At 43.5% G+C, this 20,823-nt stretch overlaps 2 protein-coding genes across 2 annotated transcripts in view; one reads left to right on the forward strand and one right to left on the reverse strand.

Annotated features, from left to right (window-relative positions):
• The window catches only part of LOC142466814 (uncharacterized), a 361,963-nt gene that overhangs the window by 195,029 nt on the left and 146,111 nt on the right, over positions 1–20,823 (forward strand). The gene's annotated exons all lie outside the window — the stretch shown is intronic.
• The window catches only part of LOC142466829 (uncharacterized), a 61,521-nt gene continuing 41,809 nt past the window's right edge, over positions 1,112–20,823 (reverse strand). The window contains exons 4-6 of the mRNA XM_075572320.1: positions 13,401–13,565; positions 3,237–4,439; positions 1,112–3,161 (exon numbers count right to left, since the gene is read on the reverse strand). Of these exons, the coding sequence (XP_075428435.1) occupies positions 2,659–3,161; positions 3,237–4,284 (1,551 nt within the window). The 5' untranslated portion in view covers positions 4,285–4,439; positions 13,401–13,565 and the 3' untranslated portion in view covers positions 1,112–2,658. The remainder of the gene's footprint in view (positions 3,162–3,236; positions 4,440–13,400; positions 13,566–20,823) is intronic.

Raw genomic sequence — 20,823 nt, forward strand, 5'->3', positions numbered from 1 at the left:
TGGTGATCGCGCGATGATCAGTGTACACCTTAACCCTTGCCCTACCTTCTGACTTTGGTATACCACCACGTGCTGCAATTTGAAAGTCCATGATATGAATATATATGGTATTTTTCCAATAGACCTATGAATAAATACATATCCACCACTCAAACAATAGGGATTTTTAATAATGTATATGTGTTTTTAATATCTATGTAGATTTAATAAAATTTTATTATTTTTGACTTCCTCTGTGAATCTGGGAACTACTCAGGCATACAGTATCTAACTGTTGGACCATTTATGTCCACTTAATATGGCACTATTTACATGACAAGCGTTTGCTACTGATAAGGGAACTTTCTGTGATCAGTCTTTTGATCATCACCGATATTATTATTAAAATCAATTAAACAAACAAAAGACAACAAAAAGTTTCACCAGTTCTGTTGCTTGAAGAATGAAATGTTATGTTTATTTATTTTTAAAGAAATTATATTTTCTATAGGTTTACCAGAACATCCTCTGACATGGGTTTCTCTATCGCGATACATATTGTTATTGTGACAAATGTATTAATATCGTTGTTCTGGAAGTTTTTTGCCCAAATCCAATCTGGCCCCAGTCAGTATAAAATGATCAATAATCAAATAATTATGCTAAACAGCATTAGCACTTTTAACCCACTGTCGCCATGCTGCGACAGCATAAAACATTAAATACCGTATATATATATATATATGTGTTATAATTATATATATAATTATAACACATAGGGAAGGGAGTGGGGCAATCAACATCACCTAACCTCAGGTAATGTCGCTATCTGCTTCTGCTCCGTCTATATACAGTATACCATACCTTTCATTTTCCCACCCAAAGTCCCTAGCCACTCAGGCCTGTCCAATCACAGCACTCTGTCCACCAGCCCAGCACCTGATCATCAGCCAATCACTGGACACCCATCTGTCAAACATCTGCCTGGTAACACAAAGCTCACTTTCCCGCCAAAACGAAACTAGCCCAAATCAAAACCCAGAGGTGAGCGAAGGGCTTCCACAGACTAGTGCTCCCCAACAGTCCCATAACCCTCCCCCCCACAGTCCCATGCCCCCCCACAGCCCTGTGGCCTCAGATTCCCATATGAACAGCTCCCTCAGCCTGGCAATGTGCTTGTGGGCAGGTAACGCCAGCGCATGTGTAACAGGAATCTCTGCCATAGAGATGTGCAAGTGTAACCATCAATGGGAAATGTCTGTGTGAGGTGGCACCACTTGTTACATCATTACTGCATCATTACTGCATTTTCATTTAAACGTTTAACCTGTGAAATAGATGGTCAGCCCTTGCTGCTCTCTAGAGTTATTAAAGGAACATGACAAGTCTGTGTCTCTGTCCTCCACCTTAGTATTCACAGAACATTTTAAGACATTTGGTCGCAGCAGTTTTGCCATAACTCACCCCACCGCTGGCCACTTTGCCACTAAGGTAAGTGCCTAAACCCGTACCCTAATACCCCTATATCCTGAGACCCCTCTTACCCTAAAATCCCACACCGTAACACCTTACCTCAAAAAAACCCTACCTTAAAACCCTCTACCTCAAACCCTTACTCTAAAACTTTTTAAATTAAACCCTTAACCAAAACAGTAATACAACTTACATTAGAAGTGGCTGGTGGCGGAGGGTCCGTCTGCGGCCTAATGCCGACAGCCAATTGGTTGCGGCGAAACTATTCCAATTCACAGCTGAGTGAGGCTACAGAACGCTTCAGCATAAAGGGGAATGCGCATTTTATTAGAACCAACAGCATGGAAATATGGTATAAAACATTATAAAGAACATTATTCTTTCAATAAAACTACTATAAGAATTATACAAATAACCTGCATTTAAAAAGTTATAACTTTTTTATCCTTTTAAAATGCTCGTTTTATGCACCATAAACTGAAGTCACTTTTCATTGTGATTTAGCGTAACACAGACACAGGTGTGCAATATATGTGAGCGTTTAAGTCGCTGGTTATCCTAAACCATGCCTGGCTTTATAGATAGGTTTCTCCCTTGTGTGTGTTCAGGCTGGATAATTTATTTTATTTATTTATAAAAGGTTTTACCAGGAAGTAATACGTTGAGAGTTACCTTTCGTTTTCAAGTATGTCCTGGGCATAGAGCTAAGACAAATAACATGGTTACAAATAGTTACATAAATGAACAGGGATAACACACTGAATCCCTTCCCACATTCCCCACATACTGATGGAGCGGCCGTTATTCGAACACTTCATGCGTCATGTACATCGGAATCCCGATTTGAAACCCCGGGATGAATTCCAGCCTTCCCGCACTAAGATGCGAGCACGGTGAGAGCAGAAAAACTAATTTTAGTGTTCTGGCTTTTAAAAACATGAAATTGACACAGTAGCACAGTACTGTACACATTACAATTCATCCATTTTATTGCAAACAAAGAAACAGAATCCATGAAATTCAAACAAAACATCCACGATAAGCGCGGGTGCCTGGGGCGATTAGCCACGTTTCATGCTGCGTGGGGAACAGTAGAGAACTGAAAATCAGCGCTGAGATGTGTTCGAATAACGGCCGCTCCATCAGTATATGCGGTCTCTCCCCTGTGTGTGAATTCAGGTGGGATAACAGACCAAATCCCTTCCCTCATTCCCCACATACATGTGGTCTCTCCCCTGTGTGTGTCCTCTTGTGTGTGTCCAGACTGGATAACTGACTAAATCCCTTCCGACATTCCCCACATACATGCGGTCTCTCCCCTGTGTGTTTCCTCTTGTGTGTGTTCAGGTGATCTAACCGACTAAATCCCTTCCCACATTCCCCACATACATGCAGTCTCTCCCCTGTGTGTGACCTCTTGTGTATGTCCAGGTTGGATAAGTCACTAAATCCCTTCCCACATTCTCCACATACATGCGGTCTCTCCCCTGTGTGTATCCTCTTGTGTGTGTTCAGGTGGGATAACTGACTAAATCCCTTCCCACATTCCCCACATACATGCGGTCTCTCCCCTGTGTGTGTCCTCTTGTGTATGTCCAGGCTGGATAAGTCACTAAATCCCTTCCCACATTCTCCACATACATGCGGTCTCTCCCCTGTGTGTGTCCTCTTGTGTGTGTTCAGGCTAGATAACTGACTAAATCCCTTCCCTCATTCCCCACATACATACGGTCTCTCCCCTGTGTGTGTTCTCCTGTGTCTGATCAGGCTGGATAAGTCACTACATCCCTTCCCACATTCCCCACATACATGCGGTCTCTCCCCTGTGTGTGTCCTCTTGTGTATGTTCAGGTTTGATAACTGACTAAATCCCTTCCCACATTCCCCACATACATGCGGTCTCTCCCCTGTGTGTGTCCTCTTGTGTGTGTTAAGGCTGGATAAATTACTAAATCCCTTCCCACATTCCCCACATACATGCGGTCTCTCCCCTGTGTGTGTCCTCTTGTGTGTGTTCAGGTGGGATAACTGACTAAATCCCTTCCCACATTCCCCACATACATGCGGTCTCTCCCCTGTGTGTGTTCTCTTGTGTGTGTTCAGGCTGGATAAGTCACTAAATCCCTTCCCACATTCCCCACATACATGCGGTCTCTCCCCTGTGTGTGTCCTCTTGTGTGTGTTCAGGTGGGATAACTGACTAAATCCCTTCCCACATTCTCCACATACATGCGGTCTCTCCCCTGTGTGTGTCCTCTTGTGTGTGTTCAGGCTGGATAAGTCACTAAATCCCTTCCCACATTCCTCACATACATACGGTCTCTCCCCTGTGTGTGTCCTTATGTGTTTGTTCAGGTGAGTTAACCGACTAAATCTTTTCCCACATTCCCCACATACATGTGGTCTCTCCCCTGTGTGTGTCCTCATGTGTCTGATCAGGCTGGATAAGTCACTAAATCCCATACCACATTCTCCACATACATGCGGTCTCTCACCTGTGTGTGTCCTCTTGTGTGTGTTCAGGCTAGATAACTGACTAAATCCCTTCCCACATTCCCCACATACATGCGGTCTCTCCCCTGTGTGTGTTCTCTTGTGTATGTTCAGGCTGGATAAATGACTAAATCCCTTCCCACATTCCCCACATACATGTGGTCTCTTCCCGGTCTGTGTCCTCTTCTGTAGGTTCTGATCTGATAACCAAGTCAGACTCTTCCCACTATAGCCAAGATCTTTTCCTGTGGCAGCTGTTCTTTGATATATTTTGGAATGAGAAACAGTTACATTGTTTATTAATTGCCTTGACTGGTTGAAAGATACATTTTCTGTCATATTTATTGAAATGGTTGTTGCAAGATTCTTCTTTCCTCATCTTTTCCATACACTCATTTGGGTGCTGGAACTTCAGATGTTTGAGGAGGTAATCCTGACTGTTAAAACAACCTTGTAGTGCTGGCAGGGGTGGATTATTGGTGCTTGGCTTTGTACTAGACGAGACAAAAAAAGTCACTGTTACACAAATTGTCTTACAAAAAAGTCATGCAGGAGAGGTAAGTTGGCATATCCCAAAAAGTTCAGGATGAAAGTAAACTGTAGATGTACATTGTAAAAATGAAGGGTTTAGCACAACATGTGCAGCATTAGGGCCGGGAGAGTAGATGTAGTGGATCATACATATAAAGTGGATCATAATATCTAACGATTTAAAAGGAAATCTCACTACAGTAGCTGCAAAACACCAATTAAAGTGGCAGAAATCTTTTCAAATCCTTTGATAGATAGTAAGTCGTTAGTTTCAGTTGTGAACGTATAATTAAAAACTATTTGTACAATGAATAGAATATGTGTCCCATTAGTAGCTCACATATCAGTCACCGGGTGTTCCCGTTACTGCACCATTTACCAGGTCTCTAATAGTTATAGTATGACCCAACTTTCTGCTAAATCTCCATTGTTAAATCAGGAACCAAACGCCCAATTATTGTATTTGACATCACAGATGTTATTCAGACTTAATGAAGCTATACCAATATTTTCCAGTGAATTCTAGAACTGTGTTAATTTTTCAATACGATTGTTTAAAGGGTTTTATTTCCTAGGGAACAAGGAGTCTGTACTTGTTATACTGATTCTCCCCATACAAACATTGCATTTTATTAAACACAATGATATATATAAATATATATATATACATACAGTTATCCATGGTTTTCCATACTGTATATCCATGGTTGTACATATCAGGACATAATAACAATCATCTGTTCCTTAGCAGGTCTAAAAATTAGGTAAATACAACCTAAGATGAACAACAACACATGACATATTACACTGTGTCATGATTTATTTAACAAAAATAAAACCAAAATGGAGAAGCTACAGTATGTGTGAAAAACTAAGTACACACTTACGGCTTCCATAGGAATTAAGATGCTAAGTAGCAGACAGGTGCTGCTAATCAAATGCCCCTGATTAATTGATCATCAGCAAGTGTGTCCACCTCTATAAAAGCAGAAGTTTTAATAGTTTGCTGGTCTGGAGCATTCAGGTAATGCCAAGGAGGAAAGACATCAGCAATGATCTTGGAGAAGCAATTGTTGCTGCCTATCAATCTGGGAAGGGTTATAAGGCCATTTCCCAACAATTTAAAGTCCATCATTCTACAGTGAGAAAGATTATTCAAAAATGGAAAACATTCAAGACAGTTGCCAATCTTCCCAGGAGTCGACGTCCCAGCAAATTCACTCCAAGGTCAGACCGTGCAATGCTCAGAGAAATTGCAAAAAAACAAGAGTTACATCTCAGACTCTACACGCCTCAGTTAGCATGTTAAATGTTAAAGTTCATGACAGTACAATTAGAAAAATACTGAACAAGTATGGTTTGTTTGGAAGAGTTGCCAGGAGAAAGCCTCTTCTCTCTAAAAAGAACATGGCAGCACGGCTTAGGTTTGCAAAGTTGCATCTGAACAAACCACAAAATTTCTTGAACTATGTCCTTTGGACAGACGAGACCAAAGTGAAGATGTTTGGCCATAATGCACAGCGCCACATTTGGTGAAAACCAAACACAGCATATCAGCACAAACACCTCATACCAACTGTCAAGCACGGTGCTGGAGGGGTGATGATTTGGGCTTGTTTTGCAGCCACAGGACCTGGGAACCTTGCAGTCATTGAGTCGACCATGAACTGCTCTGTATACCAAAGTATTCTAGTCAAATGTGAGGCCATCTGATCGACAGCTAAAGCCTGGACGAAATTGGGTCATGCAACAGGACAATGATCCGAAGCACACCAGCAAATCTACAACAGAATGGCTGAAAAAGAAAAGAATCAAGGCGTTGCAATGGCCCAGTCAAAGTCTAGACCTCACCCTGATTGAAATGCTGTGGCTGGACCTTAAGAGAGCTGTGCATAAACAAATGCCCACAAACCTCAATGAACTGAAGCAACGTTGTAAAGAACAATGTGAGAGACTTTTAAAGTCATAAAGAAAACGATTACTTCAAGTTTTTGCTGCTAAAGGTGGTTCTACAAGCTAATGAATCATAAGTTGTACTTAGTTTTTCACACATGGCTTCTCCATTTTGTCTTTATTTTTGTTAAATAAACAATGACACGGTGTAATATGTCATGTGTTGTTGTTCATCTGAGGTTGTATTTACCTAATTTTAAGACCTGCTAAGGAACAGATGATTGTTATTATGGACACATAAATCCAAAGGGGGGGTTTTAAAGCCCCCAGTGGAGCAAGAAACCCAGGGCTGCACTCACGAGAAAAAGCGGGAGGGACCAATAAGTCCCGGGCCAATAGCCCTGTATTACGCAACGCAAAACAAAAAAGGTTTATTTAAATATATATATACAAGAAAAGGTACATCAGGGGGTGTGGGGTAAACGGGGAAAGAGAAGTGTGTTAAAATAAGAGGAGGATAGGTGACCAGGGAAAAGTAAGCTCCCAATATCAGGTATACTAAAGGTATATATGGGTACCCAGTATATATGATACTCAGGGTATTAGCTGACTTGAGATTTATATGGCCAAGACGGACAGAGTGTATATATTTATAGCAGTTTAGCATTCAGCTGAGGTACATATATGCAGAGCTAACACCAAAGGTGTATATCTTAGCTGTTAATGTCCTAAACTGACATGAGATAGGGACATCTAGTAGACGCCCATACATCTGCGCTAAAACGGGTGCATATAAATGTACAGATAATCCCCCACAGTGGGGCACCACAGACATAAACACCCTCCTGCAAGAATGCCATCTGTTCCGGTCTAATACACTTTTGTATAACGTGCATATACAAGCACACAATCCCCACTGGTGGGAAGCCCTGGATATAAATAGCCTCCCACAAAGGTGTCATACAGTGCTGCAATACCACACACAAAGTTGTATAGCCGGCATGAAAAGTGTATGGCTCGTAAGGTAAAGACTCATACAACCCGTTCCGCCGCGTGTCTGCTGCTAGACCCGGTACACAAAATCTCCTGGCCTCATCCTGGTCGCCTCCACCTACGTCAAAGGGATGACGTCACGGGTGTGTGCTTGTTATACAATGTGCACGTTATACAAAAGTGTATTAGACCGGAACAGCTGGCATTCTTGCAGGAGGGTGTTTATGTCTGCGGTGCCCCACTGTGGGGGATTATCTGTACATTTATATGCACCCGTTTTAGCGCAGATGTATGGGCGTCTACTAGATGTCCCTATCTCATGTCAGTTTAGGACATTAACAGCTAAGATATACACCTTTGGTGTTAGCTCTGCATATATGTACCTCAGCTGAATGCTAAACTGCTATAAATATATACACTCTGTCCGTCTTGGCCATATAAATCTCAAGTCAGCTAATACCCTGAGTATCATATATACTGGGTACCCATATATACCTTTAGTATACCTGATATTGGGAGCTTACTTTTCCCTGGTCACCTATCCTCCTCTTATTTTAACACACTTCTCTTTCCCTGTTTACCCCACACCCCCTGATGTACCTTTCCTTGTATATATATATTTAAATAAACCTTTTTTGTTTTGCGTTGCGTAATACGGGGCTATTGGCCCGGGACTTATTGGTCCCTCCCACTTTTTCTCGTGAGTGCAGCCCTGGGTTTCTTGCTCCACTGGGGGCTTTAAAACCCCCCCTTTGGATTTATGTGTCTATATCAGTTTTTTACCCTATGCACCATGAACGAAAATAGACTTTATATTGAATAGTTGGAGAGCGATAAGCATTTGTGTGATTGTTATTATGTCCTGATATGTAAAACCATGGAATTCAAAGAGGGTGTACTTTCTTTTTCACATGACTGTATATATATATCTACACACACATACCCATACACACATTATATATATATATATATATATATATATATATATATATATATATATATATATATATATATATATATATATATATATATATATATATATACATACACACATACACACATGTATATATATATATATATATATATATATATACAGTATACACACACATATACACACACACAATGATGGTTGGACAATGCAAACACAAACAACGATGCAAAATCATGGAATGTGATTCCCTCCCTTTAAGGTGACATCTCAACACCCAAAAAAGGGGCATTCATCACATGGTACATCCACCAACTCCCTTCATTACCTGAGCAGTTAGCCACTGAGGTAATGAAGGGGAATTATTAATGTATTTTAATATTGTTGATGTATTTATTTATTACTGGGTTACCATTTATCGCCAATGTGGATATCTGGGCCCCCTATTGAGAGGGCCTAGTTATCCACAGTGATAATCAATGGTTTTATGTATAAAATGTATTTTGAATGTTCATTTTTGTTTTGTTTTAAACTTATATATTTTTTGTTAATGTTTAAAACCACATTTGTATAATAGGGATATTGGGCATTAGCCTAGAAGGGGGACAAGCTTTCAATGACGTCACATCCGTTCTCCCCCAAGCCTCTGTCACATGGTACTAGAGCCAATCAGAGTAGGGATGGAGTTCCCACGCTCTGATTGGCTACCGTACCATGTGAGGACGGCCATGTTTCTTTTCATGACGTCATCTTAAAGGCAATTGAAGCAAAGCCATTCTGATTGGCTGTGCTTTCATTGCCTTTAAGTGACGTCATCATTTTTATTTTTATCGGCCAAAACACATGGTTTTCATGGCCCAATCAGGGCCGTGGGAACCATATGATGAAAATGTGACGTCATAGGCCTTTAAAAGTCTCGTCTCATTTTGAAGCCAGCCGCCGAGGAGGAAGGACCTCCTATGAAGAAAGAAGACCAGGGCGTGGCCGAAGGCGGGAAGAAGACCCCGGAAGAAGGTAGAAGAAAGAAGAATACAGATGAAGATGGATTACAAGTAGAAGACCAGTGGATTGATTTGGATTTTTAGTTTAATGTTTATTTTTTTATGGTTTATTATTTTATGGGTTCCTGTGCCTGGTGGTTTTGTACGTGAGTAAGCTGTTCAACGGGAGTCGGTGGGGCCAAGTAATGGTAAGTGAACTAAAGAAATGTATTTAATTGTGCTTGTAAATTTTTTTAAAGTTTTTTTTAACATGTGTATTTATTTATTTGTGGTATATCAGTTCTTGCCACTGTATGTATGTATATATGTCTAGAGAGATATATACATGGTGAGAAATGTTGTTATTTTAAAAGCTTGATTTGATGTGTTTTAAATTAATTTGGCTATGCTGCTATGCTTCAATGTGTGTATAATGTTTTTTTACAATTAGATAGATGTAATCCTTGGTATTGTATTGTGTGCTTGTGGACAGGGTTAGCCTTGGTTTTAAATTTTGTATTCTCGTTGGTACTTATATTTTTTCACATGCTAAATTGTTCTGCTCCAGGCTTGAATTAGTTAATTGTTTAATTGTTCGGGATGGACTGTCAATTGTTTAGGGATGTAAATAATGAATGCTAATTGATTTTTGTTTACTTGATTGGTTAAAATAGTTTAATTGTTTGGAGGTATTTGTATTTTGCTTGCAATGATATTGTTAACATTCATTTGCAGACTGTATATGGTGCATAGATTTTATGCATCATATATACAATGTAAATGCAATGTATTGATTGGCATGTGAGGTTTTTCATTGGCATTTGATCATTTAGATTGTAAGATCAGTTAGGGTTATTAAAGGAAATTCATTTTAATATAGTGTGTCTGTATGGAGAAGTGTTATTTATAGTACAGTATGGTTTTGATAACCCTTCTACATTTATTTGTATATTGGTTCATCATGTGTGTGTATATACTGTATGTATATATATATATATATATATATATATATATATATATATATATATATATATATATATATATATATATATAGTTGCATGATGAAGCCACTGTACAAATTCATGGGTGAAGGGTGGGTATCGGGCCAGTGTGGCTTAACCCCTTAATTAACTTTGCGGTTATTATCCGATAAGGTGTTTAAGGGGTTAATTGATATCTGAATGTACTTGCAATGTATTGGCTGTGCATTTGCTATGTATTTTGTGAGCAAGAGAAGGATGTTGCTGGCGACGGAGACTTCTTATTGATGAGGTCAGTAGTACTTTATTTATTTGAATATGCTAGTTAATGTTTTTAATAATGGGCAATTAATCTATTATCCATATCTGGATAATAGTTATTTTGCACATTATTGTACTGTAGGTGTTGGGGGGGGGGGGGAGGGGGGGTGTATGTATAGGCCAGTTTAATTTTTTTACATTCAGGGTTTGTTCCGTGGTTCTGCGTGGGACCTCTGGAGACCACCTGCGGGTCTCCTCGGGTATCTCACGGGTATCAGGCTGGTGGTTCCACGGGTGACACATGTGGGGATGAAGCGGTGGCCTCACATCTGTGGGGGCACCGCGGACCCGTAGTCTGCGGGGATGAAGCGGTGGCCTCACATCTGTGGGGGCACCGCCGACCCATAGGTGCGGGGATGAAGCTGTGGTCCCAATTCTGTGGGGGCACCGCGGACCCGTAGTGAGCACCCGTGAGTTCCCCAGACCCCCGTGGGAACCACCCGAGGCCCCGCAGACACCTGTGGGTCTGACCCGGGGCTCCCAGACATCCTTGGGCCTACCGTGGGGACCCAATTGTGGCCCACGGTGACCCAAGGAGACCACCTGCGGGCCATGGTGCTGGCGGGACCCACCAGCAGGCCTCCAGAACCTGTTTGAAAAGGGCTGCTGGTACCCTGTAGGTCTGTAAGGTGCCCCGCCAGCCCACCGGGGACTCGCGTGGGAATGCGTTATGAACCCTGTTTGTAAAAGGATAAATCTTGTATTTATGGGGGTGCACAGGGAGTGGGTAATGTATTTTATAAATATAATGATGTTTATTGTGGGTCACTGTATTGTTTTTATTGTGGGTACTGGGGGTGGGGGGGGGGTTCCCCAACGGTATGTGGGTAGGCCTCCCTTGTGGGTAGTGGGTGAGGGTGGTTAGGCCTCACGGGGTGGGGGGTAAGTGTGGGAGGGTATGTAGGTGTCCCGAGTGGTGGGTGAGGGTGGGCTAACCCCTTAATGACTGTAGCGGTTAATAACCGCTATGGTGATTAAGGGGTTAGGGGACATTACTTTGGATGTTTTAATTTTTGTGTCTGTTTTGCAGCAGCGGAGGGGCCATGGGCAGGATGGGGGCAACGGTATGTGGGTAGGCCTCCCTTGTGGGTAGTGGGTGAGGGTTGTTAGGCCTCACAGGGTGGGCCATTGGCAGTGAGGCGCTGCATTATATGCACATCGGGATCCCCCTCCCCACATTTACATAAACTGCACTCACAGGAACACAGGCAGGGAGATTTAACAGACACATTAGGGGGAGGGGGCCTTACACAGATTACAGTCAAGGCAGGGAAATTTAACAGACACATTAGGGGGAGGGGGCCTTACACAGATTACAGTCAATGCAGGGAGATTTAACAGACACATTAGGGTGAGGGAGCCTTACACAGATTACAGTCAAGGCAGGGAGATTTAACAGACAAATTAGGGGGAGGGGGCCTTACACAGATTACAGTCAAGGAGGTGGGGTTATAACCAAAAGGGAACAGTTATGTTAAAAATATGTATTTAATGTATTTATTGTTGTTTATGTATTTTAAATACACAGGGGGTGTACTGTATGTTGTTTATTGCAATGTTTATTGGGGGCAAATGTCCCCAATAAACATGCTATTCTGCCTTAACCCTTCATTGCCTTAGCGGCTATCAGCTATGGTAATGAAGCAGCATTTCTGTATTTTAATAATATTGTGCAGGAGCAGGGGTCCCCTGAGCTTTGATTTGTGGCTCAGGGAACCCCCTGCTCACTGTACAATATTATTAAAAATACATTCATGCTGCTTCGTTACCATAGCACATAGCCGCAAAGGTAAGGAATGAGTGTTTATTTATATATGTGTTTTATTCATACTGTAGATGTGCAGAGGGTCTCCGGAGCTGACCCGCTTTGGTTTTAGGTCCGGGGACCCCCTGCTTCCCGAGATACAGGCCCCTTTATGGGGTGCCGGTATCCCTCTGCTTTGTTTACATTCCGCGGTCACGTGATCGGGACCTTTAAATGCAGGGGATACCGGCACCCCATAAAGGGGCCTGTATCTCGGGAACCAGGGGGTCCCCGGACCTGAAACCAATGCGGTTCAGCTCCGGAGACCCCCTGCACATCTACACTATGAATAAAAATGTATTTTAAATAATTTTTAATGTGCCGATGTTTGCGCAGAGAGAGCAGCGGATCTCTCTCTGCTGCAAACACATCTCGCCCCGCCGGCCTATAGTATCATTGATGTGCATATACTGTACAGTACTGTATGTGTATGTTAGGGGTTATAGGGGTTGTTGTTATACAGTATATATACTGTATATATACTGCATTACAATTCATGAATTTCTGCCATCTGGCGGACACGCGAAGCATTGCAGCCTATTAAATCCTGAACCATTATCAATAAACGCATCAACCGCGCGTCAGCCGGGCATGACCCGTGGCTGGGAAAGCAAAACGAACGCGGCATGCTCCGGGTGAACAACGTCGCATTCCAGGAACAAGCCAGGGAAAAAACGGTGATTTGTTAGAATAATAGCTGCCGCAACAGTAGGCAGTTTTAATTGAAAATGTGGTATTGTGCCTGTTTTTTATCAGATTCAGTGATTTTAACGGGTAAGTACTTTATTTTTGGCGGTGCAACGCTGATTCATTGAACGATAAAACTAAGGCACTTTTTTTATGGGCGGTAATACGGCATTTTTGATTACCGCAGCTTGATGTATCCGGCCCTTTGACATGTTTAGTGATATTAAGTTCTAGTTGACCCGTAATGGTGTATGCAGATCTAACAATATCTGCAATTTAACATCAGTAATAAGAACATAGAGATGTAAAAACCACACAACACACATATTCCTGATTACCTTGTGCTGGCGCGTTACTTTTCCACAGCGTACCCCACTTGATAACAAGCTCTTTCCCATATTCATCTCCATACCAGACCAGGAGCTCTGTGTGTGGGGGGAGGTTTGTGCAGGTTCTGTAGTAGATTTTCCTGTTCTGCCTTGTTTCTCGCTCAATTTACAAACCTAAAATTGGGACAGTTAGTGAGGTCTCAAAGTAATGTCTATTTTATAAAGGAAGAGCTGAAAAAAGATACAGGTTGTTAATAATGTGACTTGTTTTTTCTTTCTTCTCAACAGTTTTTGAGGTGAACGGAAGTTAATGGAGAGCAATGTATATATGATGGCTCACTTGTCTGTACCCACAGTTTGAAAGGAATGGGAGCCACAGGCCACATCCGTAACTACTTTCTTATTACTTAAAAAAAAAAAAAAAAACACTGTTGTAATTAAAAAGTCTCAGACAAGATGACACAAGTGACACTAAGGTGAGTTTTCTTCCAGTGGAACTAAACAGAAACAGACAGTGGGGGTTGATGTAACAAGGTGTTGTAGCAGGAATGTGTTCCATTAGCAACCTGAGCTTATAACATGACCTGGACTGATTTGCAAACTGGACTATAGAAAAAGCTTTGAGCCAAAGTCTAATGAGGTAACAATGTCGGTTTGGGCTTGAATAAGAAAACTAAAACTAAAAAAGTGGAACATACTGTGCCGACAAAGTTTATTCTTACATTTGCCCGGTTTCATCTTCGGCAGATACCGGGCGCGCGCCGGATTGTCCCGCGCGTGCACCGGAGCCTCGGAGGATCGGTCCTCCAATCAGGGCATCCCCCTCCCCTCTCCGGGTCCCCCGGAACCCCCCACCGCCATCCCCCACATCTCGGGTCACCAGGGCTCGGGGCACGCACGCCGTGCGCGCACGCTCCCGATGAAGCGTTACCGCGCATCCGTGACGCGCGGCACGCTGAGGGAATGCGGGGAAAAAGCCGAGAAATCTCGCGGCTTGCGGCTCTAGCCGCATTAGGATAAACTCTGTCGCCACTGTATGAGATCAAATACAAAGTGCTGTTTAAAGCTTAAAAGGAGTCCGTATGAAAAGGTATCATGCCAAGCATACCTCTGAGGAAGGCAGGCATGACCTTGATGTCTCTGATTTAGAGAAGGAGGGTGTAACAGGGGAGTAATCCCTGTTCAAGTAATGTGCCTTTAATCTAGCAGTGTGGTGGTTAACTTCTGGTAGTCAATTAATAAACACCACCTGCCTGATCTAGATTGCTTACAAAAGCCTGTCTGTTGAGACAGGAAGTAACTCCTTAGCTCTGAATGAGAGCTGACCTTTGGAGAGATAGAGCAGTGTTCTTGAGACTCCCAGGAGAGACTGACCAAGAGAACACACATCTCTGGAGCAGACCGGTCTTGAGCTCTGCCAGCATAGCTGATCGCAAGACACCAAATAAGACTTCGAAACCTGGATGCTGATATTTTCTGTGCACGCACGGGTGCGGTTCCAGGAGAGCAGAGATGCTTACTCTACAGCAAGAGACAGATAAGACTTTCATAATTAAGAGACTGCTTATATCTGCTTATTTCATGCTATACGTTTTGGGGCTGCGAGACATGCTTGCCTTAGGGAGTTGTGAATTAATTGCATGGTATTTTCACTAGAGAGATACTCCCAAGTGAATAGAAGCTTTGTTCCCCCCCCCCCCCCTGTGTTTGGATGATTTCCTGATGAAAACAAAAAGGCACAATAAAGCCTATTATAATTTCACCTTATAAAGTCTCCAATTGTGTACCTCTGTGAACGTCCGTCTACATATGGTGTCCGAGGTGGGACAAGAGGTGTCTTTGAATTTAAAAAGGACCGGAGATTTTTATGTGAAATTTTTGGTTATACTTTTTGCCTACAAACAGTCTGAGAAAAGAAGAAAAAAAACCTCATGCAGCAGAGATCAGAGTTAAAGGGATACACACCACTGAAACCACACTGCACTGAAACTTACAAAACCACAGATGGACTCTTTGCCCCAATCCCTAGAGGAGAGAGACTGTTGAAGTAGCTAAATCTTATTTTGTCTATCACAAAGTGAAATATGGTCATTGAAATAGGGGTTTTGCCTTCCTGCCATAGTCAGGGTTCAAGATTTGAGTCAGCCTTTAAAAAGGGATAGGTGTTTGTTGTTTTCAAAAGTTTCGCTGAAGCAGTGAATACAGATGGTGACCCACGAGTGGTACGGATTTTGAAAATAAAGGTTGCCACACCGCACAGGGCTACCAGCTGTGAATGGAGTATATGTAGAAAAGTGTGAAAATTGATACAAGACTGGGCTGAAGCAGGGGAATTTTTAGCAAACAAATGCTGAGTGTAAAATTGCCCTATAGGGGAAAAAGTGATTTCTGAACTGTGTAAAAGGTTTTTCAAAACCAATTGCTGAATGTTGAGTCACCCTGCCGGGAATGAAAGAAATAGTCCACTGCAAAGAATGTTTTTTTTTCTGCAAGTAAAAAAGTCTGCCTATATATATATCTTGGGAGCAAAAACAGACACCCAAAGTGTGAAGTTTGAATGCCATAATACCCAAAGATGAAACTGAAAATTACTGAACTCAGGCAGAAAACCAAATTCTGTTGCTGAAGTGGAGAGATTGCACCTAACAAGTAAATGGTGTAAAGCAAACAGAAGTTTTTTTTTCCTAGCAACTACACATTCAGCATACCTAATGAGAGTTTACACCTAGCAAGTAAATGGTGTAAAGCAAATAGACTTTTTAACCTAGCAACTGCACATCTTGTATACCTGATGAGAGAAAATGCATGCACAGGACTGCTGATATGGTAAAACTTATCCAAGAAAGAAAAATTCTACAGAGATGCCTGTGAGAGCTACGACCTCTACAAACAAAATATGCCCACCTGTAGGACTACCACAAAAACAGCTGCAATAGCGCCTCCTGAGGTCAGGAAGAAAATTACACTTGATAGCCTAAAAATGGAGGACAAGATGCAGCGTTCCTGTAATGAACCCTACCCCACGGAAGAGTGGCCCTTCCAGTCCAATAAAGAGGAAGACATCTCTTACGGGGAACCCGAACCGAGTCACACCCACAAAACACCCCAAGAATGGTGGGGGTGCCTGAACTCGGCACGAACAGAAAAGACCGCTCCCTTTGATGACGAATATGATCAGCAGGAGAAAGAGCAGGAGCAGTGGATCACCGAATATTTCCGTCAGCTATTAGAGTTGCAAGAAAAGCCGGGTGGATCCAGTGACGCTGCTAAAATTTCAAATGAAGATGGAGACCCCAATATCCCTGAAGGGACGGTGTCATCCAAATCAAAAAGGCGAAAAAAGAAAAAGAAAAGCGGTTTTTCACTTACCGTGGAAGGAACAGACACGTCCGCAGATTCTGTGGAGGAAAAGGGTGACCGAGTTGCCCTGCAGCCTAGAGAAAATGGAGAATTCGTCCCGCGGTTAACCGAATATCCAGAGGGCCCAAGGCAGAAGTCGTGTACCCCAAAGAAGTGTCTGTCCGGTGCCAACAGTGAGGAACCCTCAACCAGTCATCCCAGGGAAGCAGAGCCGGAACCAGTGAGTGACGATCCCTTGACCAGCCCTGAAGACGCCCTGAAAATTGCCAGGCGTGACTGTGATCTACTTCGAGAACAATTGAAACTTGAGAGAGCAGATAACACAGAGCTACAGAAAAATAATGTGAGGCTACAAAAAGAAGTGCTCACAATTTACTCTTTAGCCAGGACAGAATTGGACGATCTCAAGACTGAGCTAGATACTGCAAAGGCTACTATTTCCGCCATGCATGAAAAGCAGAGCCAATCTGATAAAATGGTGGCTACGCTAAAGCGGAAGTATGAGGAGGCACTGAAGCAGATGACAATCTTCCAGCAAGAGGTTCACACTCTTCGTATAGAGCTGAATGCCTCACAACAGGAGGTCAACAGTGTCCGGATAGAAGTGGACGTATCTCAGAAAGAGGTTCAGACACTCCGCAGAGCACTTGAGGCCTCACATCATGAGACCAACAGCTGCTGCAAAGACCTGGAAGTTTCCAGAAAGGAACTACAGAGTCTCACTGAGGAGCTGGACATTGCTAAAGAAACTATTGGTAATCTTGGTACAGATCTCAAAGTCTCTCAGAAGGAGCTTCAGACCCTCAACCTAGAGAAGGAAGTCTCACGCCAGGAGATTGTCATTTTCAAAGCAGATGTGCGTAAATGGAAGGAGGACTGCAAAGAAGCCCTGAAGAATACAGATACTGAAAAAGGAGAAAATTCAAGATTAAAAAGAGAGAACTTAAAACTGAAAGAAGAACATTTTCAGTTGACAGAAGAAGTCAAGGAAAAGTTTGAAGCAGAGCACCGACTGCAGAACCAACTGCAAGGTCTGCGTACGCACCTCAAGAAGGCAGAGGAGAAGCAGCGAACTCTGCAGGATGACAATCTGCAGGCTGTTAAAGAAATTCAAGTGCTGCTGGAATGTCTGATGACCCAGTATGTCCCCGCAAAGCAGCATGAGAGACTGAAGGCTACCCTGAGCATCACCAAAGCAACGCTAAAAGCCAAGCTTAGAACCCAGGTGACGCAGCACAAAAGGGAGCACAAGAAGGTCCAGAAACTGAAACAAGTAACTGTGGCCCAAGCAAAGAAGTTCATAGTGCTTCACAATGCAATAAAAATGTGGAGGCAAGCTCATAGAAAGCAAAGCATGCAGATAAATTCCCCGAGAAGAGACTTGCAAGACGCACTCAAAAAACAGGGATCTCTCGCGGATGAGATTACAGTCCTACAAGGACAAGTATTGACCCTGACTAAGCGTCAGTATCCCACAGCCTCAAAAACCCATGAAGACAAGGGTACAGTGAGAGCTGGGAATACCGCTCATCTGAAAGACAAGGTTGCAAAATTTGACCAACCTAAACAAGCACTAGCAAAAGAAGAATCCTTAGCTGATGAAGCTGAAAAGATGGGACATTCTCTGGAAGTGGGTGTGGAATTGCAACTTAATCTTAAAGGGGCTGAACTAGCAACCCCATTGAGAGGGAAAAGGGCAGAGCGACAGCTTCAAGAGCGAAAAACTCAAAGGGCGGTTTTTAAATGCTCTGCAACTGCTGCCATACTGTATGCCTACAATAAGACGAGCACCCGACGCAAGGGAAATCTCATGACCGCGCACGTAGAAAAAAAGACTATACTTGGAGAAAGTCCTCCTCGAGCGACTGAGGGGTGCTGATCTCAAACACCTTCAGGAGGAGACACGAATAAACTGGAGAAAGGGCTCCAATCCCAACAGGACTGAGGGTTCTCTTCCTCCATCCACTCTCATTCAAGTCACTGAGATATATAGAATGAGAGTGGAAGGATGGGCTTTGGCCGTGGCAAGCCCGAGCTTACCACAAATAGGGGAGGTATGTAATAGGGGAGTAATCCCTGTTCAAGTAATGTGCCTTTAATCTAGCAGTGTGGTGGTTAACTGCTGGTAGTCAATTAATAAACACCACCTGCCTGATCTAGATTGCTTACAAAAGCCTGTCTGTTGAGACAGGAAGTAACTCCTTAGCTCTGAATGAGAGCTGACCTTTGGAGAGACAGAGCAGTGTTCTTGAGACTCCTAGGAGAGACTGACCAAGAGAACACACATCTCTGGAGCTGACCGGTCTTGAGCTCTGCCCAGCATAGCTGATCGCAAGACACCAAATAAGACTTCGAAACCTGGATGCTGATATTTTCTGTGCACGCACGGGTGCGGTTCCAGGAGAGCAGAGAAGCTTACTCTACAGCAAGAAACAGATAAGACTTTCATAATTAAGAGACTGCTTATATCTGCTTATTTCATGCTATACGTTTTGGGGCTGCGAGACATGCTTGCCTTAGGGAGTTGTGAATTAATTGCATGGTATTTTCACTAGAGATACTCCCAAGTGAATAGAAGTTCGCCCCCCCCCCTGTGTTTGGATGATTTCCTGATGAAAAGAAAAAGGCACAATAAAGCCTATTATAATTTCAGCTTATAAAAAGTCTCCAATTGTGTACCTCTGTGAACGTCCGTCTACAGAGGGCATCAGACTATTAAAGCAGGAGAATAAAAAGGTGAGCGCGCACATGAAGTCTTAGGCCCGGGCCATAGAGGGGGGGGAGCCGTGCTGCACCGCGCTGACGCTCGCCTGCAGAAGCTGTGCGATTCCATGCACGTACAGGCGAGCCAGCGTCCGCGATCGGAGGTGGGGGGAGACTGAGGGAGGCGGGGCAGTGACGTCGCTGGGCCAATCGCCCGCGACGCACTGATGTCGACATCACGGCGCCGACGTCACGGCGCCGTGACGTTGATGCAGCCCCGCTCTCATTGGAGGTTTTCAGCCGACAGCGCGCTGAAAAACAGCTTGGCGCTCGGCTGAAAACTCCAAAGCCTGAGCACGCCTGCGGACGCTCGCACGAGCCCCCTCTCAAGGCATCCTCATTGAGGATGCAGGGGCTCAGCGCTGAGCGTCCGCACGCCTCAGCACGGCCTGTCCTTCTATGGACTCGGCCTTAGGCCTCGGGCATGGTCAGCGCGTAACTGAGGCGCGCTTGTACTTACCTGTGAGCCCCTACAGCCGCAATGAGAGCGGCTTAAGTAGGGGCTTGCCTACGCTTCAGCAAGCGCGCGGAAGCGTAGGTCTTAGGTAAATTTTAAAATCAAGCGCTTGCCGGAGCACAGGTCCGGTCACGTGAGCGGTTCGCCCAATGAGGGCGAACCAGCTCCGTGACGTCACTGGCCTGCCCGCCGACACGCCCCCGGACGGCACGCTGTCTAAGGCCAGGGAAAGCACCCGCTTTCCCTGAGCCTCAGCGCGCCTCCGCACGCCAGCAGGAACCTTGGCCGAGGCCATAGGCTGTGTTTACAGTGGAGAGTGCCTGTTCTCTCCAGCGCTGATGCTTGCTGATGCTCACCTCTCGCTTACCAAGCGGCTGCTTTTCATGTTCTTGCCCATCAGACAGAGCGTGTGCTCTGGTAGGCGGGGCTTGTTGGGCGGAGGTGGGGCGGGACAGGGATCTGTGTTATGGGTATGTATGTATGATATGTATGTATGTGTATATATATATGTATGATATATATAGGATATATAAAATATATATATATATATATATATATATATATATATATATATATATATATATATATATAATTTAATATATATCCACTATATCCATGGATATATATATGTATGGACCCCGAATTAAAAAAACATAATAATAACAAAAAAAAATTGTACACTGCATACACTGCACACACACAGCACACTGCACACACTCACTACACACACAGCACCAGCAGACAGCACTCTCACAGCACACACTCACTGCATACAGTACACTGGACACACACAGCACACTGTACACACACAGCACACAGCACACACTGCACACACTCACAGCACTCTCACAG

The sequence above is a fragment of the Ascaphus truei genome, chromosome 15 (genome assembly GCF_040206685.1).
Source record: "Ascaphus truei isolate aAscTru1 chromosome 15, aAscTru1.hap1, whole genome shotgun sequence".
NCBI lineage: Eukaryota > Metazoa > Chordata > Amphibia > Anura > Ascaphidae > Ascaphus > Ascaphus truei.